The sequence below is a fragment of the Melanostigma gelatinosum genome (assembly GCF_949748355.1).
Source record: "Melanostigma gelatinosum genome assembly, chromosome: 11".
Taxonomy (NCBI): Eukaryota; Metazoa; Chordata; class Actinopteri; order Perciformes; family Zoarcidae; genus Melanostigma; species Melanostigma gelatinosum.
The window spans coordinates 11502967-11530436 of record NC_136644.1 but is presented as its reverse complement, the minus strand read 5'-3'; the positions used below and the strand labels follow the sequence as shown (position 1 = coordinate 11530436).

The 27470-nt window shown below is 42.0% G+C and overlaps 1 protein-coding gene across 1 annotated transcript in view; it reads right to left on the bottom strand.

Moving 5' to 3' along the window:
* vegfc (vascular endothelial growth factor c) overlaps positions 1-22627 on the bottom strand; it is a 60679-nt gene extending 38052 nt beyond the window's left edge. Inside the window, exon 1 of the mRNA XM_079278867.1 lies at positions 22440-22627. Within this exon, the coding sequence (XP_079134993.1) occupies positions 22440-22556 (117 nt within the window). The 5' untranslated portion in view covers positions 22557-22627. The remainder of the gene's footprint in view (positions 1-22439) is intronic.
* Positions 22628-27470: the final 4843 nt, after the last annotated feature.

Below are 27470 nucleotides of genomic sequence, written 5' to 3'. Positions count from 1 at the left end.
ACTCAAACACACAGCACATCAAAGACAGGAAGTCCAACGTGCTCTTTAAGACATTATATTCTCCATCCAGGACACTAATAAAATATATGTAATGTTCTTTATGCAGCTCACAGCTGTCTATGATTCTGTCCACTGGTGTCGTTAACGAGCACATTTTATTATTGAGACAAAAGACTATGTGGCATTATATTACATTACATAATATTATATTATGGTAAGATACTAACTGATAGTGACATGATGAAATGACAATCAACTAAAATGTATCTATGATATGCTGTTATTTTCCTTCGAGCCTCTTAGCCTTTCCCTCATTTTCATCCATTACAGGAGTAAGTTTGCCACTTTGCCCAGCTGATACTGTCGCCTTGATCAAGAGATAGAGCTCAACATGGAGACAGCGACGCAAAAGGAGAGAAGTGGTTATAGGCCATGAGAACATGTTTTAAAGCCAAGCTGTTTAAATAGGCAGAATGGCACAAACTCATTACCCCATAATTGTATATTTGTATGTATTGTTGTGTCCATTTTGCCTTCATTGTGTGATTGTCTTGTTCATAGGTCTAAAACTGATTTTTGGTATGTTGATTGTTCCTCTATCCTGTGCCATGTTTTATCATTTTGACAAAATGTGAGGATGACACTTATTTCAACCACATGCATTTATTATGATAAATAATCCAACAGGGGGCGCTGTAACTCCTGGTAAAATCAGGTTTGTACTGTGGACCATGAAGGCTCCCTGTACATTCATTACTACTACTACTTTCTGTTAAAGGTGCAATGTGTAAGATCCGACCTCATGCTCCAAACAGCATTTCACCTCTACTACTGGGTCCATACAATCTAAATTCACAGTCATCAGTTATAAAAACGCCAACTAACAGCAGGGGAGGAATACGGAATGCAACCAAACTGCTGAAACTGTGAGAGCCCATCGAAATAACACCGATATCTCATAATCGTCTTCACTGAGAATTATCACCAACTATAAAGTTCATCTTGACTCCACAAAGCTTTTGAGTCTATTTCGTGTGTCAATGCTGCTCTCATTAACCTTGTTTCCAGCAACAGCAAACAACCCTCTGTACACCACCTGCTCAGCAATAAGCAGCAGACACACAGTTAGAGAGCAGCCGGTGAACATGATGGAGCATTGCTGAGCAGCTAAAGAGAGTTGGTGGAGACCAAACCAGAGGTAAAAGAAGAGTGAATATTAGACTGACGTTCATCATGTGGACACAAACATGGCTTCTATGGAATGATCGTGTTGCTCCGTGTCTGATTCACATGTAGCTAGACAACTGTTTGCTAACATGTTCACTTTAACTTCATACAGTGACAATATGCTAATGTCGTGTTGACAGCTCGACGTCCTGAATCTCTGCAGGTCCTCATCTGGAGGCTAAACAGCTTCACTGTGGTAGTTCCCCAACCCCCATATTCCAAACTGGTCTGTGGTTTTATACTGGGGACCTTCCATTAATAAACTTGTTGGAATCTTTATGGTCTGACAGATACAGTTAGAACTAGATATAAGCAGCACCGATGTTCTTGGCTTGATGCTGCTGATACTTTGTTCAGATCAGTTCTTTAAATATGTCAGTTTCATGCGTGAAAATAACAGAAACAGAAAAACAAACGGAAAAAGTCTCTCAGATACAAAGACCGTAGCATAAGACATTAGGTTTGATGCTCATGGATATACTTATATGTGTGTGTGTGTAACCACAGATATTCTTTGTCAAACAAACCACTAGCTTGGTGGTCCCACGAAGAGTCAGTAGTTTGTGTTTTCCTTCCCTTTCTGTGTGTGTGTTTTTTCGAGTTAAAAATTCATCATGGCTGTGTGTTTGTTTAACAATCGAGTGTTTGATCGTGTGTCTGCTCCGGCTCACAAACACACACACACACACACAGACAGTTTACACCGGGCTTGCCAATGTGTAACCGCAGCATGTTATGTAGAGCAGCAACAACCGCTGATGTCATTCACTGCTGCATGAGATGTTTACAGCACGAAACAGCTTCGGACTATAAATGCTTTACAACAGGAAACAGTTAGTGACTCACATGGACACAGGGCCATCAGTCACAAGTGATTATGGAGCCTGGAAATAGTTCTCCTCCCTTCTCTCACATTACGAGAAAGATAATGGCTGCATTTCGAGGAAGTTTGTGTGAATAAGCGTCGTGATCATTGGATGAGAGCACTTCACGGTCAGGCTCTGACTTATGTTGCTGATCTACTTCGCCCCTATTCACCCGCCCGCACTCTCAGGTCAAACGCTCTTGGTCTTCTGTCAGTCCCATGCACACAATTTAAGACCCGTGGTGACCGAGCCTTTGAGGCAGTGGCCCCGAGGCTCTGGAATGCTCTGCCTGCAACTCTACGCCTCGCAGATACTGTGAATACTTTTAAGAACCAGCTCAAAACCCACCTTTTTAGGCTGGCGTTTGTGTAAAAAGTAAACCCATGTCCTAGACCTGCTCTTAAAATATGTTTACACATTTTTATTTTATTTTTTATTTTTCTCTGTGTATGTAATTTATTGACCCTAGGGTCACATTGTGTTTTTTATGCTTTTAAATGTCTGCTCTGTTCAGCACTTTGATGTTATGTCTGTGAAAAGCGCTCTATAAATAAAATTCATTCAAAATTCATTCATTCATGAGACATGGTGATTGTGATGATCTCTAATCTGATCTTTCATATCGCACCACCGTCACGTCACCACATCATCTAATATGGTCAGATTATTATTTTAATGATGCCATAGATGTTCATAGAGTAAGACTGAACAAGTAACTAACTGCCACAGAACAATTATAGGCTAAAGAAAAATAAGCTGTAGCCCACAGAGTATCTCACTGGCAATGGCTGCATTAGACTTCCTGAGTACATCCCCCAAAGCAGGTGATTAGAAGACAGTTGCTGGTAGCTGGTCAGTGAGAGGACTCTGACTGAGACAAGAAAGATGTCTGATCAAATACATCCACACAGACACACACAGATGCAGGTTTAAGTGTCGCGGTATGGGCTTACAATATATATCCACACATCCATATACACACACACACACACACACATGTGCCATGGCAACACTCAGTTTTAATCACATTTAAATTTGAACTGCCTATTGATTCAAACCTTTTTTTGTGAGGCAGAATCTGAGTGTTTAACCAGCTGTTTATGAGGGCATATAACACACACACCACCTGATCCACCAGATGTCCTCAGACTTTCACACCTGTCCCAGTCACCTGACTCGCTCAGCCACCGGCTCACATGTTTCTCATCACACGGGAGTTAGTTGAAAGCCCGGTGCAGCTCACACAGACTAACAGGTTGATAAATAATGCTCTATAACAAGAAAAGCAGTAGAATTGCAAACAAGAAGAGAAGGACATGTTTTACTTGAAGTGGTAACAGATATTCTGAACATAGAAAGAAGTCAAAATAAGGTAAAGATTTTTTTAAACCGAGTTTTCAAAGGAATGAAAAACAGCATTGTGTTGCTGGTGTTTGTGAGATGATTTGACCATTTCATGGCCTCATCCTACGAAAGCTGATAACTTTAATGTTCTCAAACTTCAGTAAATCCCACTCATTGACATGGTCCGTGATGACTTGCAGTGCCTCAGAGATGGGTTATGTGAGCATGTGTACACACTACTAAATCATTCAAGTTTGACTGATCTGTGCACAAAAGAGGTTTGCTGCACATCTGGCTGCTTGTCAAACAGTTATGTTGAAGGGTTAGTAAAAGGGCGATATGTCATATTGTGTTTTTGTCTTATAGGAGAACAAGGCAGTAAGCTGCTACAGCAGGTTGCTGACAGCTGATCCAGCTGTGCCACCATCACCATGAACTGACATCTGACATCTCATTTTACTAAATCATATTTCCTTGAGTCCTCCATCATGTATCTCTTCCTCTTGTCTGAAATGAGAGGGACTAGAGAGGGAAGATAAAGACAGAAAAGAGAATACACCCTTCTCATGGATGCAATTTTGACTTCTCAAACACAGGTGGAGCTAGTTACATTAAAGGTGTGATACTGTATGCAGCATTTTCTTTAAAAACAATGTATAGACTCATACAGAATAATCTCTCAGTCATCACATTTGACCCACTAGAAGTGTGTGGAGGTGTCTGTGTCTGCAGAGAGCCTGCCCTCTGCCTGGAGTTTCTCTCTTCTTCTTCTTTGGCTGTTCGGGGCATTTCTGGGTGTGAGCAGAGAGCCTTTGGGCCCCATGTGGGGGCGTAACCCCCGGCCAATAAGCAGGATGTGCAGCCCCTTCTCATTCCTTCGGTTCTGTAGACTGAAGCCAATGTGGAAGTGTCTTACAATTCATTCTCTCTACTGTCCATCAGGGGGCGACTCCTCTGGTTGTATAGAAGTCTATGAGAAAATGACTCTACTTCTCTCTTGATTTATTGCCTCAGTAAACATTGTAAACATGACTTTATGGTCTCAATCTCTAGTTCCAAGTCTTCTTCAATACAGCATGGTGTTCATTTCGTAAATTATGGTTCATTTAGAGTCAGACAGACCAAAAAGCAGGGTATGCTTTAGGGCGGGGCTACTGTGATTGACAGGTCACATAGGGCAAGTCTGGTGCCAGCAGCCGCGGTAATTCCAGCTCCAATAGCGTATCTTAAAGTTGCTTTAAGATACGCTTAATAAATAAAAAGTTCTTAATTAAATTCACAGCGTTTGCTGTTTCAAGTTGTGAAAGCAGACACAGCGCTAATTTACAAAACACATATTCAGCATTAATCTTAAGAGATTCAAGACTTAAAATGTACTCATTGTGATATAATATCGTATACAGCTGTATACGCCACCTCTATGTCACTCCTCCGCATTCAAGATGGCGACGGCCGTATTCCAAGATGGCGAGAGCGAAATCACCGAATTCAAGTTCTTCATAACGGCAGTCCAAACCAATTGGTGACGTCACAATGACTACCACTTCTTATTGACAGTCATAGTCACAGCCCTTGACCTCTGACACCGAGGAGCGTCTGTATGATACAAAGGGGACAACAGGTTGTTCCATCGCGGTGTGTTTTCATGTGCTTCAGTGTTTCCCCTGCTCTTGGTCTCTCTCCTCTGCTGTGTGCTGTTATCAGTGTGTCAATTAGACACAGCGGACAGGAGGAAGGGTGCGCTTCATTCACTCAAAATCAAGCAACATGGCACCATCCTGCAGGCAAGGGAGGTGTGGGAGTTTGTACTAGTGCTTTAGAATGCAACCGCTATGAGACTCTCTCGGAGAGGAGGGGCCATTTTAACAATGGCTGCATTCCATTTATGTGTCCCAGTGTTGAGGCTCTAGTATTGTTCATGCTGGCATCACAAACACTCATCCCAGCAGCGGTTTACAGGTGTAGTTCACCTACAATGTCACCACAATAGCGGCACTTCTGCTGCTTGCTGCCACAGAAACTTCTTGAAGATTTTTAAAACTAGATCTGGCATTTGGAATAATTTACAAAAAATGGCTTCCTCCTCTTTCCTGGCAAAAGCCTAGCACACCTTTTACAAAAAATGTCCTGGCTTAGATATATATAACCATTGGCACACATTTCTAATTTAGCTTTTTTAAGATTTATTTTTTGGGGCATTTAACCTTTGAATGAGAGGCAGACACAAGGGGAAGAGAGGGACAAAGGTGGAATCGAACCGTGGACGTCACAGTGAAAGCTCTCTAAGTAGTTCATTATTCAAGCATCTTGATGTGCACCAGCACATTCTGTGGTCGCACTCTTTTGTTGGTACAGCACGGTATAAATCAATGGCACTGGCTCAGTCGGTCTCTCCGCCTCATCATCAGTGAGTCAGAACCTCTCGTTGTCCAAAACCTGTGCACAAAAGTACCACATGATACGAGTGCAGAGAACACTGCTGACTTCTGAGACTTGTTGAGGATGTTACAGACAGTGTCGGGATGTCTCCACTCCAGAGGGGACAGCAATGATTATCATCATCATTCACTCGCATGAATGTGACCATGTGAAATTTTACAGCAGGACAGTGGCTTGCTTGCACAATCACAAAAATGATGGCATATGCAACCATGTTCGTGGCAGTCTAGATTCCTGTGCTAATCCCAGCCATGTAATAGACAACACTTCACTACCTGGTTCTGCCTCCATCTTACTGGTTCATAGAAGTGAAAGGCCACATTGCATGTGTTGCAAAACCAATGAAACAAAAAAAGAGTACCTAAATGTTTCATCAGTGGCAAAGTCAGAGCTTACACGACAAAGTGATCCTCTGTGCTTGTATGGAGGGTTTTATATATATATAATATACATATCCTGCGGACCACATGACAGGAGCAGACCTGACTTGTAAAATCTGTGGCCCATACATCAATCTTAACTTGTATGACCTCCTGTGAGGGTCACCATGACAGATAATAATATATTTATGTAAATATATATAAGCTCAAGGTATTTGTAAGGGATCTGCAGAGCTGGATAGTGTGCCGTGTCCTCAGTAGAACAAATTGCTAGACTGCATGTTTTCAGAAGAAAGCTTCTTGGCCTCTCAGCTGTGACGATCTCACTTCATTATGCATTCTACCCTCATTGACCCGCTTTCACCTTCAATTCACTCCCATTCACGCTCCCATCCAACCCCCTCCCAGTGAGACCCATGCAGCCTAAACACAGTGTCAACTGGTGAGGTCTGCAGGTCACTCTGCGAGGGTCCGACAGCACCAGGTTAACCTTCAGATGTCACAGCCCTGAATGAGTGCTCACATACTTTAAGTTCAAAGAGCATCAAGAGTCAAAAAGCCCTGCGTTAAAACGAGGTCAGAGCACTGATTCAGACAGAAGGTGTTAAAGGTTGCTTTAAGAAGAGTCTGTATCGCAATATAATACACTTTGGCAAATTCTGTGCATTGATGGAGGAGTACAACTAGGAATATATATTTCTACTTTTTACATACATAAGGTCCGGATAGGTTTAAATAAAACAGAACATTCCCCACTGAAATGTTTTATTCCTTTATAACAACATGTTTTTTAGATGCAGACAGATGGAGGGAGGTCAGGAAGGGAGGAGAGGACAGAATGGGAAAGAAAGAGAGAAGGGCGGGAGAAGGAGGATGACTATCAGGTTTCATCAGCTTGATTTGGTTTCATCAATGTGTCAATCCCATGACAGATGTTAAGATTACATTCGGAACATTGTTTCATTTGTTTTGGGATTATCCAAAAGAAATGGAACAATCCCAAGGTCTTCATCCTGACAGAGACCTGACTCATCTGGTCTGCTCTGACGACATTTTCATTCTGTCCTCTACACAAACAGCACTGCTGATGGACGTGGTATCAGCCGAAAAAGTAGTGGACTCTTAAAGGTGCTAACTGTGAAATTCACAGCATATCCAATGCCTCCACACGGCTCTCAACTTGGCGACTGCTGAGCCAGCGGCTTGCAGCTTACGGTGCTAACAGCGCTAACAGTGCTGTGTTAACAATACCGACTAGGTATTAGTGTCTCTCAAAGTGCAGATTGGAGGTTTTCTTCTTAGAAAATAGGCAGATAGGAGGTTTTGCGATTTGGCCATCGATATGCTCCAGTCCTTGAAACAGAACTCTGAGGTGGCTTCAGAGAGAGCCAGTAGCATGCAGCTACCCAGCTTAGGATGGAGAGGCACACCTTGACTAAAGGTCTGCACAGGTCCAAAATGTTAGACCCGATCTGAAAGAGGACTTCATTATGAAAAAGAGAGATCTGAAGTGATGTGGACATGAGGACAGTAAGAACCGATCTAAAATTAGACCCACAGAATAGAAAACACCAACAGCAGAATGAGACGCTATGGGAAAGTTATTGCAGAGAATGATGAGGTCGGAGGATAGACATCAAATATCAACTCGGCTTACTGATATATTTGTAGTTAATAATCATTCATTAATAGCTCAGCATGACACTTTATAAGGTAGACCTGTAAAGTCTAATCGAATCTTTCTGCTGTATTACTGAGGCTTTGCTCTTCCTTTATCTCGGTCGAAACCATTACCATCCCTCTCTGACTGATTAGCTGCTGAGAGTCACTCGGGTTGTTTTTGGCTCAGAACACAGAAAGCGCAGGAGTCCTGACAGCTTCAAAATGAGGATTAAATCATGAAGGATGATTGATAATCAAGTGTATAGAGCTACATTGTGTGTGTGTGTGTGTGTGTGTGTGTGTGTGTGTGTGTGTGTGTGTGTGTGTGTGTGTGTGTGTGTGTGTGTGTGTGTGTGTGTGTGTGAGGTCTGGACATAACCAGCACACGTGAGTAATCTCATGCACCTGGTTTCTATCTCCAGTGATTACAGATGAACACACACACACACACACACACACACTTCTGTAGAGGTCAGACCATGGCTGTGTCCGAACCACTCACTATACAGAGAGTTTGTAATTTTGTTGTGCTTTCTGAATGCATAGTGAGAATTAGGGCTGCACCATAATTGAAAAAACTTCAATATTTTTATTTCTATGATGTATATTTCCACCTTAAATTGTGTACATTCTAAAGTGAAATGCATCAATCTGGTAGACTTTGAGAACAAAATGAAGAGGGGAATAGCGAAGTAGCAGGTAACAATGTCCTGGACCTATTGAGGACTATATAGACAAATGAAGAAATAGGACTGTGTTGGTGTTCATGACCAAACTCATGACAGGAAATTCATCTTTTTGTGTGCAAAAACTCAGATATGCACTTCAACCGCATTTCTACCAAGAATGTCCTGGTAACTTGAGTCCCATGACTACTTTTAGAGGAACTAAAAGGTTCCTTCAGCCCATTGTTTGCGTTTCCATAGCGCTCTAAAGACATGCGAAGATTAGGCAGATTAGTGAAAAAACAACAGGACATGGGACGAGGGCTGCTGGTGGTCACAGTGGTTAACTCATTGCAGCATGCAGTTCAGTGTACCTGTCACTTTCACCTGACAAACATGTTGAAAAAACTAAAGATAAACCTTTGTTTTGTCCCACTGTGACATGTACTGCTGCACGATGTAACGAATGAAATGCAGCGTCTGTCTCCGCAGTGAATAATCTGTTGAGTGCTTTATTGACATTTGTGCTTTAGAATGTAACGGCTGTGAGGCTATGGGAAGAAAACTCACACACATTGTAACTGGACAGATACACAATCTCCCAAACTGCCCAAGAGAAAACATTTCCATCCAGGTAGGACATGTATTGTTACAGCAAATGGGTGTAGCGTGAGGAAGTGATCCTAATAGAGATGGACTGCAGGAACAATACAGTAGTCAACATGTGAACACAATGAGGGGAGTGTTAAACCACCAACAGTGATCTGGACATTCATTTTGAGATTTGGTCACAATTTAAGAAAATCAAGGAAGTAATGTTCTTTTGAAATGTTGAAAGACAAATGTGTAAAGAAGCTTTTATTACTAAAATAAATGAAGTCAAGCTTCTCTGATCTCTCCTGTGACAGTGAGGACAAGAAGGTACTTACATCCATATCTTAGAGACTGAAGCCCACTCCACTGAATGTACTTCACTTTGTTATTAAGGGATAATAAGACAGCAATCTGACTCCAATGGTTTCCTTTTTATTGAACAAAAACGCATTAAATAAATGAAAGCAATAGCCCATAAAAAGTAGTTTGCTCATATGTGGTAAAGTAAATGATGCCAACATATAAAATAAAAGACCTGAGCACTATTTGTCTGAAAATAGGATGATGCATAATGAATATTGTTGGATTACTATTTATTATTTCATGGGCTATTGGGATTTTTGGGATATTGTAAATATAATAATAAAAAAACGATGCATTGAACACTGATTTGGACGTTGATTACCATGGCAAAGGTCAAAGCTTCGCCTTAGATAGCAATAAATGATCAGATGCCAAAACAACTGTTTATAAATACTATGAGACAGGATTTTACAACTCTCGAAAGCTACCAGGGTGACAATCTTTCGCCATTCAAACCAATCTACCACCAAGTTAACCTGCATATTTCATTGGCTAACACAACACTTTGAAAGAGTTCTATCCCATGAAAGTTGCTCAGTGGCGCATGAAGCCAACAAAGTTTGACAGCCAGTTCAAAATTAAGCAGATCTTCCACATCCATGGGACCCATAGAGCACTCGCGTTCCCTTCAACCCCGCCTACCAGCTGCTCGGTCTCAGCTCGCTCACATGAAAATTGCTCCCGTAGCTGTGCCTACGGTGTATGAATGTGATAGAATCTGAATTGTAAGTCGCTTTGAAAGACTAAAAATCTGGGTGAGACTCTCTGGCACAGCACTTAACTGGTTTGAATCCTACTTGAAGGCCCGCGAATACTTTGTGTCTGTAGCTGATTACACATCAGAGCTGACTAAAATGACATGTGGTGTTCCCCAAGGTTCAATACTGGGGCCTCTTCTGTTCAACATCTACATGCTTCCACGAGCTCAGATTATGGAAAACAACAAAGTGTGTTATCATAATTATGCAGACGACACACAAATCTACATAACTATGTCACCAGGGGACTATAATCCCATACAAGGGCTGGGTAACTGCATTGAAAAAATCAACAACTGGATGTGCCAGAATTTTCTTCAATTAAACAAAGATAAAACAGAAGTAATTGTTTTTGGTACCAAGGACGAACAATTGAAAATCACCGCTCAGCTTCAATCACTGATGTTAAAACCCACAAACCAAGCCAGAAATCTAGGTGTAGTTATGGATTCAGACCTCAACCTGAACAGCCATATCAAGACAATTACAAAATCAGCCTACTATCACCTGAAGAATATATCAAGGATTAGAGGACTTATGTTTCAACAGGATTTGGAAAAACTTGTCCACGCATTTATCTTCAGCAGACTGGACTACTGTAACGTAACGGTGTGCCTTCTGGATATAATTCCATCCTCTCTATTTAAGAAAGTTCTGCTAACTATTGGCCCTGCAGTAACATCTATTGTCAATACCTCATTGTCTTCAGGAATTGTCCCTTCCTATTTCAAACATGCCACCATCCAGCCCTTATTAAAGAAACCTAACTTTGATCCAGCTTTGCCCATGAACTACAGGCCCATATCAAAACTGCCTTTCTTGTCCAAAATTTTAGAGAAGTGGTGGCCAAACAACATACTGCTGCACTGGAGAGGCACAACATGTACGACAAGTTCCAGTCTGGGTTTCGTAAGCAACACTCTACTGAAACCGCTCTCCTGAGGGTTTCAAATGACATTCTCATGTGTGCTGATGCAGGTGACTGCTCTGTGTTAGTTCTTCTGGACCTCAGTTCTGCATTTGACACTGTACACCATGACATCCTGATTAAGAGGCTACGTGATTGGGTGGGCATATCTGGCATAGCATTAGACTGGTTTACATCTTACCTCAATGACAGAAGTTTCAATGTCTCTGTGGGTGATTTTGTGTCTGTTACCTCTCCACTGTCTTGTGGTGTACCGCAGGGCTCGGTTCTGGGGCCTCTGTTATTTTCCCTTTATCTGTTACCTTTGGGACCGATCATAAAAAGCTATAATGTGTCCTATCACTTATATGCAGACGATATCCAACTCCATCTGTCATTTAAACCCAGCGAGGCATTCACATTAACTAGGCTCCTGGACTGTGTCAATGCTATCAGAGACTGGACGGCAGAAAACTGCTTGCAACTCAACGACTCTAAGACGGAGGTCCTAGTTATTGCTCCAGAGGAGTTTGTCCCCATGATCAGGCAGATTATTAGTCCACTCTCCTCTGCTGCCCATTGCAACCTGCGCAATCTAGGGATTTTCTTTGATCGATCCATGTCATTTGACCCTCATGTTAAGCAGCTGTCCAGGTCATGTTTCTTCCATCTAAGAAATATCAGTAAACTGAGATCTGTAGTATCAACACCTGAATTAGAAATGATCATACACACATTTATCTCTTCACGCATTGACTACTGCAACTCACTTTTCACATCACTCAGTGTATCTGCTCTTAACCGTCTGCAGGTCATCCAAAACGCTGCCGCCAAATTACTCACCAGGACAAATCAACGGTCTCACATCACCCCCGTACTCCGATCTCTCCACTGGCTCCCTGTATCATCTAGGATACACTTTAAAATTCTCACCATCACTTACAGAGCACTTCACAGTCAGGCTCCGGCTTATGTAGCTGATCTACTTCGCCCCTATTCACCCGCCCGCACTCTCAGGTCAAACGCTCTAGGTCTTCTGTCAGTCTCACGCACACGATTTAAGACCCATGGTGACTGAGCCTTTGAGGCAGTGGCCCCGAGGCTCTGGAATGCTCTGCCTACCACGCTGCGCCTCGCAGATACTGTGAATACTTTTAAAAGCCAGCTCAAAACCCACCTGTTTAGGCTGGCGTTTGTGTAAAAGTAAACCCATGTCCTAGACCTGCTCTTAAAATATGTTTTACATTTTTATTTTATTTTTTATTATTTAAAATTTTTGAATTTTTCTCTGTGTAGATCATTTATTGACCCTTGGGTCACATTGTGTTTTTATGCTTTTAAATGTCTGCTCTGTTAAGCACTTTATGATACCACTGTCTGTGAAAAGCGCTATATAAATAAAATTCATTCATTCATTCATTAATTTACAGGTCTCTGTAAAAAGTCCATCAGAAAGCTGCAGCTGATTCAGAACGCTGCAGCTCGAGTCCTCACTAAGACCAGGAGGGTGGATCACATCACCCCAGTTCTGATGTCTTTGCACTGGCTTCCTGTCCAACAAAGAATTGACTTTAAAATCCTGCTGTTGGTTTACAAAGCACTGAATGGTTTAGGGCCAAAATACATCTCTGATCTGCTGCTACCTTATGAACCATCCCGACCCCTGAGGTCGTCTGGGACCGGTCTACTTTCTGTTCCCAGAGTCAGAACTAAACATGGAGAAGCAGCGTTCAGTTTTTCTGCTGAGACCCTCAGCTCATTTAAATCAAGATTGAAGACTTTTCTGTTTGCTGCTGCCTTTAATTGAACCACATTCAATTAATATATTAATCAATTTCCTGCATTTCTGCATTTTACTACTGTATTTTATTTCTTACTGTTTTTTTTAAAAATGTTTTAATGCAATGAATGTTCTTAATTGTTTTTAAATCTCCTTTTCTTTTGCCTTATGTTTTGATACTTTTAATGGTTTTATGTGAAGCACTTTGAATTACCTTGTTGTTGAAATGTGCTGTACAAATAAACTTGCCTTGCCTTTGGATAAAAGCGTCTGCTAAATGACTCTAATGTAATGTAATGTAATGATAGCAGTGACACCACCAGACACACACCTTCACAGGGGTCCTTTGCGGCGGGTTCCTGCTACACTGACGTGGATGAGCAGACACCATGCTGAAACCATGCTGTACCTGCACTGAGTATAAAAGATCATTACTGATTCTGGTGTCAGCTAATGTCCGTCCATGCTACCTTCCATAACAGAGGCTGCAGCACTCATCAAACATTTCCACCATTACCTGCTGCAGCTGGCAGCTGTTTTCACTGAAAAAAGTCAGATGTTTGCTCCCTGCCTGGCACCAAATGGAAGGTACAGTTAGAGATGTGAGGGCTGGTGAACACATTGGAGCAACTTAAAGTGATAATGTGTCAATGTTGTGTTTATATTGGGTGGTGAAGATGCTCATCCTTTAAATGTGACACTGGATACAAACATGAGCGTATTCTAGAAAGTGTAAACGTTCTGTATTCAATGTTCTGTTTATTTCTTTCTCTGACATTCTTTATATTTCATTAAAACTGCCCAAACCAAAGCCTTTACCTCTCACTATACAAGTCCATCTCTTTAAAGCAGGGGTCTTCAACGTTTTTCAGGCCAAGGACCCCCAAACTGATAAAGAGATGGAGCAGGGACCCCCGACTATATATATTGTATAAAATTGTTGTCAGGATCCAGGATCCCTGTCTGACCCGTTGTGTGTTTCCCCTGATCTCCTCTCCTATTTCTGTCATTCCCCTGTTTGTTATTGTGTGCCATGTGCTCTGTTTGTCTGCCTCCAGACACCTCCCATGGCCACACCCTTGATTGTGCACAGCTGAGGACACTCCAGCCGATCACCTCCTGCAGCCTGACACACCAGACTCAGGTCCCACTAATGATTCCCCTGACACTATATAAACTCTGGTCCTGCAGTTTGTCTTTCACCCGCTTCAACCCCGTAGCATCTTCTGCCCTCCTTGTCGTAAACGGATTACACACCGCCGCTCTGCACTCTGTGGTGTTTACGGCCTACACACGCCGTCAAGCTGCCAGCCCTCCGGTGTCGAGCCACGGGACTCACACCGTCGATCTGCCTACTCTCTGGTGTCGAGCTACGGGACATCACGCCTTCCTGTCCTGTGCTTATTCAGGCTAAATAAAACCTGTTTATACCAACTTCTGTCTCCTGTGGTCTTGCTATTGGGTCCTAACTGTGAACTCCCGTGACAATTGTGTTTTCTATTAAATGGGCCTAGTACCGTGTATACCTCTTTATTGTGCATTCACAGGTTCATATATTAATGTTTTTATTTTAAACATGTGCAAGGTACAGTGAGCAGGGCGGCCGTGCCACTGCCATTTATAAACATACATTGTCAGCTGATACCGATATCAACATTGTCTGTCAATTGCATGATAATCATGCATACAAGCTATTCAAATGTTTTATTTTAAATATAAATGTTGAAATGAAAAATGAGTGATGGCCTATTAGTGCCACTGCCATGCAAAACCATACCTGTTATCTTTCATACAATACTGAACTATTAAAATAATGAACAGATTCATGTTTAGAGAAAAAAAAAATACTTTTTTGTTTTATTGTCAAATCAACCAAACAATTTCGCAGACCCCCTGTTGAAGACCTCTGCTTTAAAGGCTTCTTGAATAGCTACCTGGATCTTTTAGATTTTCTTTTGAACTAGCAACTATAAGGAGGGCAAACAGATGCTCCACAGAAGCTCACTGTGTCTCCCCGTTTTTGAATCTGGAGGGACTTTGTGATATTTATAGTTAACATGGTCGGTATTTAGAGCAGATGGACACGTATCTCAACACTCAGGCGGAACAGTGAGACTGAGCTGGACGGTCCACAGAGAAATCACAGAAAATTCCATTGGAATGATTGCTAATTACACACTACATTCTTCTGCAGACTCCAGGGGGTTGTGAAATATGGGCGAGAGAGAGAGAGAGAGAGACAGGGGGGAAGGAGTTGGGTAGAGAATAAATAGAAACTGAGATGAGAGATTATGTGCTGGCTGGGTCAGGATAAAGGCCAAAGAGAGAGAGAGGGAGTTGCTCTATTCCTAGTCATCTTCATCATGATGAAGTAAGAGCGATGGAGCAACATCAGCCCACAGAGAGCGAGAGCGATATGCTAGCATCGTGACGGGTATTTAACCACATCCATCTGTCTAGAGTTAAGGGTCATCTACATATTACATGAAGGTCGGCATCACTTTAAACCAGGGGTGTCAAACTCATTTTCACGCCGGGCCACATCAGCATCATGGTCGCCCGCAAAGGGCCGGTTGTAAATGTCACTACTCGTAACATATTGTTAAATAACTCTCTGCATTCACAGTTTAAAGTAGTCTTCAATGTACTCACAATACATTTCCATGTTAAATGTACAGTAACCAGTCAAAGAGCTGCTTCTAAGTATCTCATCATTTGACTTTCTATTTCATAATTTTGACTTTCAATCTCATCTTTTTGACTTTCTATCTCAGAATTATGACTTTCTATCATAGTTATGTATTTCTATCTAATAAGTTCGACTTTCTATCTCATAATTTCGACTATGGGGATATTTTTATTATTGTTAGTCTAACTTAAAAAAATAAAAAAAAGTTTTTTTTTTTTTTACTTTGTTTTTTTTTGCTGGCGGATTCGTGGGCCACATAAAATGACGTGGCGGGCCGGATTCGGCCTGCGGGCCGTGAGTTTGAGACCCCTGCTTTAAACCATCATTAAATCTCAAACATAACAGTTGTATTGGATTTGGAGGGAGGTTTTTCATCCCAGCTTGGCCTGAGTACATTGTATACTATAACGGTTCATCCCTGAAACATAACACGCTGTTTCTGTGCACTGAGATGGAAAGTCTAACACTCAGTCTGTATGTGTGTAAACAAGAGTACCAGGGTGGTTTTTAAATGAGCTCAGCAGGAAATACATTCATGTACAATTAATTTATGTGTGCTCATACATTGTGGAGCAAAATCAAAGCTACTCGAATCAATATTTCATATGAACGATACATCAGACAATGTGTTTGTGAAAAAAACCACACAGAACTATCATCTTACGCTACACTTCCTCTCAGTTCTATCTTTCAGCTCATTGTTTGGTAGTTCTGCCGACAGATTAACTGTTTGATTCAGTCTCACTACTCTCATACAAAGCTTGTATAATGCCACCGTCCGCTATCTGTCCTCCACAGAAGACCAAACGGATGTAGTGACTAGCTGTTGAACATAAACATATTGCTTGTTAGCTGCCACCACCTGGCCAAAAATATATTACTGCAAGTTAAAACACAACAATATAACACGTTGACTCCTACAAACGATGTCCCGATATGATTAACAAGCTACATTTTATCCCAATGCAGGTTGTAGTTGAACCCTACAGAGGATGTTGGGGTGAATGGTTAAGTGTAAAAAACACTTCCGCTTCAAGTCAACTTTGACTTTTCAATGTTTTGCCAAGCACAATCTTTGTCTGACCTTGTACCATGTGATTTACCTAAACAGAACCATAACTTCAACATTGCTGTAGTATCCGGTGTGGACAATGAAAATAAATGAAAAACGTTGGCAGTGAAGATTTTGCAGATGCCTTACCAGTGCCAGTCCTCTTTAGTACTTAAGTACTTTGTTGTGTTTGCCTAAAGTTTTAGGCATTCATTGTATTGCCATGTGTGGTAAATACCCAGTAATCTGGTACTGGAGGCAGGAATTTCCAGAAAGTACTATTATTTCCAACAGAAATTTCAAAATACTATTTGTTGCGAGATCGTTAGGTCGATAGGCCTTACTCTCAGAAACGCCAAAGCAATGAGGCAAAAAATGTTCTGGAACAGATCCCGCAGCGCAACAGGAAAACTAGAGATGGAAAGCCAATAAAAACATTGAGGAAAAGGTAAAAGACAAAGAGCAACCAAGGACGTTATGAAGACAAATGGCACTGAACTAGTTTCATTGGGGAGGTTGTTTTTCCTCCATAACAAGCCAAGTGTAGTAAGTCAAAGGAGTCAAGGAGGATCTAGGCTGAACCATGCAGATCTGTAGTGTATTGTATGCACTGATGTGTAACATAATACATACAGTACCTTCAGTGCCAACACGAACATGGGTACTTCCAAGCCTGAACTCATACAGACATTTTTGGAGTCAAGTTACTGTGATTTCTTGAGGATTGTAAACTGCACATGAACACCCAGTGTAGCCCTGATTCATTTTGCAATAAATAAACATTTGACAAAAGCAGCCCCTAGAGGCTGTAATATCCATTACACAATATAAAGGTTTTGAAAGGCTGTTAGTAGAGTTGAGCTGAAAACTCGAATGAAAGGATTATCCAGCGCAGATATTATAATAAGAAACTATTATTAGTTTCCGAGCATGAGTATCATACAAGTAAAATGTGTCAATATTCATACTCGTTAAGAAGGAAAATCCTCGTTGGCTACAAACTGACCACATATTTCAATGACAGGGCAGCCACACACAGAGCTCCTCCCATCTCCTCTCAGAGTTCACTGCAGCTTATTTATACTATCAACCCATAGTGGCCTACATTACCCACAATGCAACTTAACCACTGGCATTCCAAATATGGTAACTTCTGTTCATAGGTTGCAAAAAACAACAACATGGTGACAGCCATAATCCAAGATGGCGATGGCAAAATCGCCAAACACAAGTCTTCAAAACGTCAGTCCACAAACCAAATGGTGACGTCACGATGACTACGTCCACTTCTTATAGTCAGTGGTAACAGCTAATGTAGCCTGGAGCCTCTAGCCTGGAGCAGTGATTAGCTCCATGTTTCTTTACCTTTAGAACTTGTAGCCTCAACCCCAAAACAACGCTGACTCAAGTGACATCACTTGAAGACCTTTATCAGACTTCACACAGCTCCCTCTGGAGCCACTAAAGGCTTTATACTAGAGGTCTTCAAGAGGGGATCCGCGGAGATACTGCAGGGGGTCCGCAAAATTTTTGGTTGATTCGACAATTTAAAAAAAAAAAGAAGGTTTTTCTCTAAACATGAATGTGTCCATTATTTGAATAGTTCAGTATTGTATGCAAGATAACAGGTATCTTTATGCATGGCAGTGGCACTAATAGGCTATCGCTCATTTTAGTTTCCACATTTATGTTTAAAATGAAAACATCAATTTGAATAGCTTGTATGTAGGGCTGGGCGATAAATCGATTTAATCGATTAATTCGAATGTGTGCTTTAAGGCGATGTGTTTTATTGAAAATCGAGAAAATCGCCCCCACCCCTTTTTCCCGTAGTAGAGTGCGCGCGCATTGTTTACAAACTAAAACAATGGCGGCCAGCAGCTTCACTGCTGCCGCCGCCACCTCACAAAAACAACCCAGCATTTTGGAGACATTCACCAACTGTACTCCGCATGAGAAGAAGAGTGCCCGGTGGAAAGCCATCACGGATGCAGTCGCGATGTATATCGCAAAAGATATGGTGCCCATATACACCGTGGAAAAGCCGGGGTTTATTCACCGTCTCAAAGCTTTGGACCCCAGGTACGTGCTACCAAGCCGTAAACATTTTTCTGACGTTGCCTTGCCTCGGCTGTACAATAGTACACGCCAAAGGATCTCTGCGGAGCTGGAGGGGATGTCATTCTACTCCGCAACAACTGACCTGTGGTCCAGCAGGTTGACCCAGACACCGATCCACTTGACTGGTGGAAGCGTCACCAACTTAACTTTCCAAGGCTAAGTACTTTAGCAAAGAAATACCTCTCTGTGCCAGCTACAAGTGCCCCCTCTGAGAGGCTTTTCAGTGTGTGGGGGGGGCATTGTTACATGCCACCGTGCATGCCTGAAGCCAGAGGTAGTAGACAGGCTTGTCTTCCTGGCAAAAAATATTTAGAAAAAACATGCACTACTGTTTAATACTGTTGGTTATGTTGTGAATGCACTTGATTTTGTTTACATGCACTTATTTACTGTGCAAAATATGTTATGTTGATGTTAGATCAGATGTTGCACTTTTGAAAATGTGAATGTTAAAGGGTCATATACATTTTATTTCATGCTGTGTTTGTATCAGTGTATTCAGTTAGAAAAGCTTACTGTAAAAAGTTACATTTGCACAGTTGTTTACAATGGAAGGCTACTATTTAATGCCATTTAATGTTATGTTTAATTTAATTTTATATTTAAATGATTCAGGCAAACAAAAGAGTGACCAAATACTTTTTGTATACTACAGGCACCTTTCTACAATGTTCAGGTTTTGTTTGCACTTTATTTTTATCAACCTACTTGGGAAAATCATCACAAAATAAAAGAAAAAATTGTTTTCAACAGCTTCTGTCATCTGCAAAAAATTTTGGGGGAAAAAAATCGATTTAAATCGTGAATCGGATTTTTTGTAAAAAAATCGGAGATTTTTTTTTTAGGCCATATCGCCCAGCCCTACTTGTATGCCTGAATATCATGCAATTGACAGACAATGTTGATATTGGCATTGGTATCAGCTGACAAGGTATGTTTATAAATGTCAGTGGCACGGCCACTCACTGTACCTTGCACATGTTTAAAATAAAAACATGAATATATGAACCTGTGTATTATTTGAGTAGCTTAGGATTGAATGCACAATAAAGAGGTATACACGGTACTAGGCCCATTTAATATAAAACACAATTTTACACAATATATATATAGTCGGGGGTCCCTGCTCAATCTCTCTATCAGTTTGGGGGTCCTTGGCGTGAAAAACGTTGAAGACACCTGCTTTATACTACTTGGTGTAAATGCAATCACACTTCCAAACACCTGGAAACAGACTGATGTGTAAAATTGGTGTTGTTCCCCTTTAAACTTTGTCTGTTTCAATACTCAAAACTGTCTTCAACCCATTCAATTAAATCATAAACAATAACGAATGAAGGAGATTAAGCTCTAGATCAGGGGTCACCAACCTTTTTGAAGCCGAGAGCTACTTTAAGGGTACTGAGCAGTACGAAGGGCTACTTGTTTGATACAAACGTCCTGAATAACAAAATTGCACAGATCACCTTTTAATAATAATAATACATGTTTTCTTTAGTTTGGGGGGTAAGAACCACATCTAGCTTCGTAGCTTCCCATCGTCGCTGCGCCCACTTCCTTGTCTCAGCAAAGAGTGAGATGGCGATTTGACATGCGCACAATATTGAACTTTGACTTCAGACAAGGTCAGAGTTCATATATCCATAAAACATTTTAGTTTTTAAAATGTTATATTAAATATTATCATATTACATTAATTACATTAATGCAAGCGCTTTTGATTTAAAAAAGAACAGTGACTACATTTTTTTAGATGGAGCTTCATGGTGACTGGTGCTATTTTTAGAACATGCCTCGCGGGCGACTCGCATGGTCCTCGCGGGCGACCAGGCGCCCGCGGCCACCGTGTTGGCTACCTCTGCTCGAGATCATTAACCTTAAATAGTACAGAGAATATATTTAGCAGCAATAAAATGGCTAATATGCTAAATCATGTGCTGTCAAGCATCACTTGTCAATTCCTGCTTTTAATTGGATGATCAATCGGAAAGGAAGGCTGAGCAGAAGGCTAGAGATGGCTGAGAGTTTTTCTGTACTGAGCTGAAGAAAACCGACTGAACCACTAATTTTCAGCATGAAACCATCAATTCAAGTGTGGGAAGCCAATTAAACGTTTTTTGAAAGCCTCATTCCTACCACTGCATGATCTCCAAAGCTTCTATCCCTTGTTACTTGAACTCCTCACAGTGAGGGCTTTAGAGGTGGAGGACAGGAGCAGAGGGAAAGAAAACTCATCATCCCAATTAAGAGTCTACTGTGATCAAATGGCTGCATGTTACTGCTCAACACTTATCCCCCCCCCCCAGCACATACGCAAACACACACACACACACACACACACACACACACACACACACACACACTTGACCCCTGTCACCTGCCTTTATTGGCTCTTTGCTCTGGCTAATTTGAAAACACTCTTTCCTAATCCCCCCCCCCGTTTCCCTTCCTCTCTCATTCTATAGTAAATCTGCTGTGCTGGCATGACATTAAAGAAAAGCAGTTTCAATGGTGCATCAATCCAACTGGTATTATAAGACTTGACAGATGGAAAATTACCATTCCAGAAAAGCCTGTAAATAGCATAGCCATGTTTTAGCCATTTAGCGCCATTTGGTTCATGTAAATTTCCTTTCACAGGGCATGTGGGTTATTATTCTGCATTATCTGGGTCAACAGGCAGATTGTGTAGGTAGGCTACAGATAAAGTGAACCTTTGTGGTCATATTGGTTGTTCTTCAAAGGTAAAAGTACACGGCACAGTGGTATGGGCACATTTACTCGGGATAAAGGGATATTTTTTGGTAAAACATTGTATTTGTATTGCTACAAATCATAACAGAAGTTACATCAGGGCACTTTTCATATGGAGCAGGTCTAGACCATGTGGATGCGTACAAATGGTGTATTCCCAGCAGCTGCAGAGTTTACACACTGATGACACACAGGTGTGTGTCTGTAGGTGTAGTGCAGTGATTTTTTAGTGCACTTCTATAAGCACGGGGCACCTGTTTAAGACACACACCTCCAGTGTGCACACGCTCTGTTGATAACAGCTTCACATCCCCTGTGATCTGAACTTCAATACGTTTAACAAAGTGATCAGTGAATGTCTGTATTTTAGAATTAAATACAGTCTGTAAAGGTGGGTTAAGTTAGGTGGGTTAAACAGCAAGGTGAAAACTGTCTGCAGAATATCCCTCATCAGTCCTCTGTAACGGGATAAAGGGCTCTCCTTCACCCACAGCTTCACTTTTACTTCACCTTGCTGTGATGGACTCCATACCAGATCCCTGGCATTCCATTGAGATGCACACACAGACACACGAGTCTAATCTAAGAGAAAGACCTGTACAACATGAAATACCTCCATCAAGAGTCCCTCAATGCCGCTACCAGACAGTAATCAGCTGTTCCTCATATTGCATTACTCCAACAACAACCTGCGTTAAGGTAACTTATTTTACACTATGTGGTCCCGAACCTTTCTGAAGCCACATGATGGACCCTGGTGGTCCCTCACATGTTGGTGCTGTGAGCGTTCAGATAGCAAGCTCCACTTCACCCCACCTCCTCCATGCTCTCAGACTTACCGGCTCGTCCATCTGCTCCTGCTCGTAGTAATCATCGTAGTCGCTGTGGCTGAAGTCGCTGGCGAGGTTAGTGTAGAGAAGATATGCCAGTAAAAGAGATATTCCCAGTAGGTGCATGTTTATAAAGTCCTCACGCGTTTATGATCCAAGAAGCATAAAAAGGACATTTAAAAAATCCTGCCCCTGTGTCTGCGCTCCCCTCTCCTTCTGCCGCTGATAACTCTCTTTCATTTGGCCCCTCTCTCTCTCTCTGTCTCTCTCTCTCTCGCTCTCACTCTCTCTCTCTCTCTCTGTATCTCACCCCCCCCCTCTCTCTCTCTCTCTCTCTCTCTCTCTCTCTCTCTCTATCTCACCCCTCTCTCTCTCTCTCTCTCTCTCTCTCTCTCTCTGTGTCTCACTATCCCTCTCTCTCTCTCTGTCTCTCTCTCTTTTCTTTTTTCTTTCTCTTCTTTGTCTCTCTGTCAAGGTCCAGTACTTGTTCCACAGAGATACTGCAGGATGTGTAGGGACCCCCTGTGAATGAAAGCCCGGTCATATGGAAACAGATCAATCCGGTGGGTCCCAGCCTGACGCGTCAATGAGGACCGTTAATGCGCAAAATTACAGGAAGGCGCACGATCTGCCTTCAAAGTAAAAGCCTGCAACTGACCACTTTTGGTGTCAGCTGTGGACAGGACGTGCTGTAAAGGAACTCCCACATTTTCTTCTTCTCTACTTTCTCAATGCACAGCTGTGTCTGACTGTTAATTAAGTTATTACCAGGCAGCAACCTCTGGTTCTGCCAAGTGAAGCCAATGCATTATATTTACTGACCAGTAGGGGGCGTCTCCTCTGATTGTTAAAAGAAGTCCGATTGTATGTAAGTCTATGAGACAATGACTCTACTTCTCTCTTGATTTATTTATTTTATTTATTTATTTTACCTCAGTAAACATTGTAAACATGAGTTTATGGTCTCAATCTCCAGTTTCAAGTCTTCTTCAATACAGCATGATGTTCATTTAGTAAATGATGGTCCATTTAGAGTCAAACAGACCATAAAGCAGAGTATGCTATGACAGACAGGTCTCTCTCTACCAGTGCCTATTTGGCGTCTCTGCGTTACTCCTCCGCATTCCAAATATGGTCACTTCCGTTCATTGGTTGCAAAAAAAACGTGCAAGGCCGAGATCCTTCTTGTGGCACTGGCACCTCTGCGTCACTCAGCGTCAGTCTGTGTCACTCAGCGTCAGTCTGTGGCACTCAGCGTCACTCAGTGGCAGTCTGTGTCAGTTCAGCGGAAAGATTCAGCTGTGGCAGGCGAGCATAGTTCGGCAATCGTCAAGAAGCTGCGGAGCTGAGGGGGCGGAGCCACATTTCCTGAGACATTTCCTGAGAACACCCGTTGTTGTTACGACAGATCAGCTTCCATAAATCAGTTTTATGATTTGAGTTGAGTCACCGGAGCCCCCTGTTCTCTGTATGCATCCTTAGAGTAAGTACGTTGTACTTTTTTGTTTCTCATTCATTTTATTTAAGTATGATTTTGCTGGTTTTGCAACAAAATGTAACATAATACACTCTTTCCAAATTATTACTTTTACAGTCATTTACAACAATCGGCTAAAATAATGAAAATAAATCATCCGTTTTATAATCATTTAAAAGTATATATACAAATAAAAATTTAAATAAAAATTAAAAGACATAAAATGTCCAATCCAAAAATACATGTTTGAAAATATCTTCACTCTTCCTCTGCTTATATGTATATGTATGTCAGTAGGTGACACAAGCTGCCAGAGAGTGACGCAGGGTGACGCAGAGTGACACAAGCTGCCAGAGAGTGACGCAGGGTGACGCAGAGTGACACAAGCTGCCAGAGAGTGACGCAGGGTGACACAAGCTGCCAGGGAGTGACGCAGCTTGTGTCACCCTGCGTCACTCTCTGGCAGCTTGTGTCACTCTGCGTCACCCTCTGTCACCCTGCGTCACTCTCTGGCAGCTTGTGTCACTCTGCGTCACCCTCTGTCACCCTGCGTCACTCTCTGGCAGTTTGTGTCACTCTGCGTCACCCTCTGTCACCCTGCGTCACTCTCTGGCAGCTTGTGTCACTCTGCGTCACTCTGCATCACCCTCTGTCACCCTGCGTCACTCTCTGGCAGCTTGTGTCACTCTGCGTCACCCTCTGTCACCCTGCGTCACTCTCTGGCAGCTTGTGTCACTCTGCGTCACCCTCTGTCACCCTGCGTCACTCTCTGGCAGCTTGTGTCACTCTGCGTCACCCTCTGTCACCCTGCGTCACTCTCTGGCAGCTTGTGTCACTCTGCGTCACTCTGCGTCACCCTCTGTCACCCTGCGTCACTCTCTGGCAGCTTGTGTCACCTACTGACTAGGGTTGGGCACCGAAACTCTGTGCCCATATGGAACCGGTTCCTATACGTCCGGTATCTACCGGACCGAAACGTAACGCAGATTTCGGTGCTTCATTTCGGTGCCTGCGGCGATTGAAATACTTTTTTTACACTACTCTGATGACTCCGTCCTGGCAGCAGGACTCGGTCCTCCGCTCCTCACTCATAGTATTATTACAACGGGGTACGTAGCGCTGTCGCTCATGAGCACAACAACACAAGCACGCGAAAGCTTCTTCTTCTCCTCCTTTGAGGTGTACTTGCGGTTGGCAAACGACGAATTGGCGCATTACCGCCACCAACTGGTAAAATAAAATAAGTCATGAGACGTGTCGTATTTTGCCAGAGGGGGAAAATATGCTCATATTTCTGCAAAATAATTGCTGCAGTGTGTGTACAAAGTGTGTGTGTGTTTTGTATTTATTTATATTTATTTAAGTACACTGTAAACTGTTAACAGTTAACATATTGTTCATAGTTAAAAAGTTTGAAGCTGTAGTTTGAAGCCAAGTGTTTTGTATTTATTTATATTTATAGTATACTTTAACAGTTAATATATTGTTCAATTTGAAGAAATAAGTATCGGTTCAGGCACCGTTCAGGCACCGGTATCGTTTTAAAAGTATCGTTTTAGCACCGGTATCGGAAAAAAACCCAAATGATATCCAACCCTACTACTGACATACATATACATATAAGTAATCACTCTGCGTCACCCTGCATCACTCTCTGGCAGCTTGTGTCACTCTGCGTCACCCTGCGTCACTCTCTGGCAGCTTGTGTCACTCTGCGTCACCCTGCGTCACTCTCTGGCAGCTTGTGTCACTCTGCGTCACTCTCTGGCAGCTTGTGTCACTCTGCGTCACCCTGCGTCACTCTCTGGCAGCTTGTGTCACCTACTGACATACATATACATATAAGCAGAGGAAGAGTGAAGATATTTTCAAACATGTATTTTTGGATTGGACATTTTATGTCTTTTAATTTTAATTTAAATTTTAATTTGTATATATACTTTTAAATGATTATAAAACGGATGATTTATTTTCATTATTTTAGCCGATTGTTGTAAATGACTATAAAAGTAATAATTTGGAAAGAGTGTATTATGTTTCATTTTGTTGCAAAACCAGCAAAATCATACTTAAATAAAATGAATGAGAAACAAAAAAGTACAACGTACTTACTCTAAGGATGCATACAGAGAACAGGGGGCTCCGGTGACTCACCTCAAATCATAAAACTGATTTATGGAAGCTGATCTGTCGTAACAACAACGGGTGTTCTCAGGAAATGTCTCAGGAAATGTGGCTCCGCCCCCTCAGCTCCGCAGCTTCTTGACGATTGCCGAACTATGCTCGCCTGCCACAGCTGAATCTTTCCGCTGAACTGACACAGACTGACGCTGAGTGACGCTGAGTGCCACAGACTGACGCTGAGTGCCACAGACTGACGCTGAGTGACACAGACTGACGCTGAGTGACGCAGACTGACGCTGAGTGACGCAGAGGTGCCAGTGCCACAAGAAGGATCTCGCTGTCTCTCAAAAAAACATCATGGCGACGGCCGTAATCCAAGATGGCGACGGCAAAATTATCGAACTCGAGGCTTCAAAACGACCAATGGGTGAAGTCACAATGACTACATCCACTTCTTATATACAGACTATGGTTATTACCGTGCACCTCATCAATCGTAAAGACACACTAAAAATGACAGCAGACATCAGTAAACCAAGATGAGCTTTATTCATATTTTCTGAAAGAGACAATAGTTTTCTTGTGTAGGCTATCGAGGACATGTGGATGTTCATGGTGGCAATTCAAGCACACATATTTCGATATTATATATACAAAACGGGCAGCCATACCCGAGATTTGTCTCCAGTATCTGAGCTCTTAAATTCCTATCATGCTAGTTAAAAAAAGGAATGAATATGACAGTTCTACGTTCCACTAAACGTTTTGCCACAAGCATCATTACATTATTAGCATCAAGGGATGCTGAATTGTTTGCAAGCTATCTAGCTTTGTTAAGCTAGCAAGGCAGCTAGCTTTGTAAAGATCAAATTGGTACAAATTGCCTATGTTAATGTAACACAAAGCAATTAGTTGAAATCCTATGTGTGTTTGACCTGTCCATCCACCTGACCTCCTTAAAAGAGATAAACGGGGCACAAGGGCTCATTAAATGAGTATGACAGTGATCTTCACAGTAGATGGACAGTGCTCCTCACCATCATCACACCAGCAAATAAAGGAGGCTGTTATTGAAGCATATCAGTGCCCTTGGTTTTTCAATCAACTATCAGCTTGAGTTTACTGTCCGGTGTCTTAAAGGAAAGTTCTGTAGTTTTTTTTTATTTTTTCACAAAAAGGTGCACCTTTGACCTAAACATGTACTGAGGAGTACAAACAAAAAGTGAGAGCTAACAAATGTTTTAGGAGTCAGAAGTCAGTTTCCAAGAAGTCAGACAAGGCTTTTGTTCAATTTAAATAAATGTCAGTCCTTTTATTTAATCAGTCCACTTCATAGTGTCTCTTGCTGTTTTTTCTGAAAATGTCAGGGATATTATGTCAACATTCTCCTGACAGTGGACCAAGTCAGCTGCACTCATATTCCTGATAGAAGTGTTGAG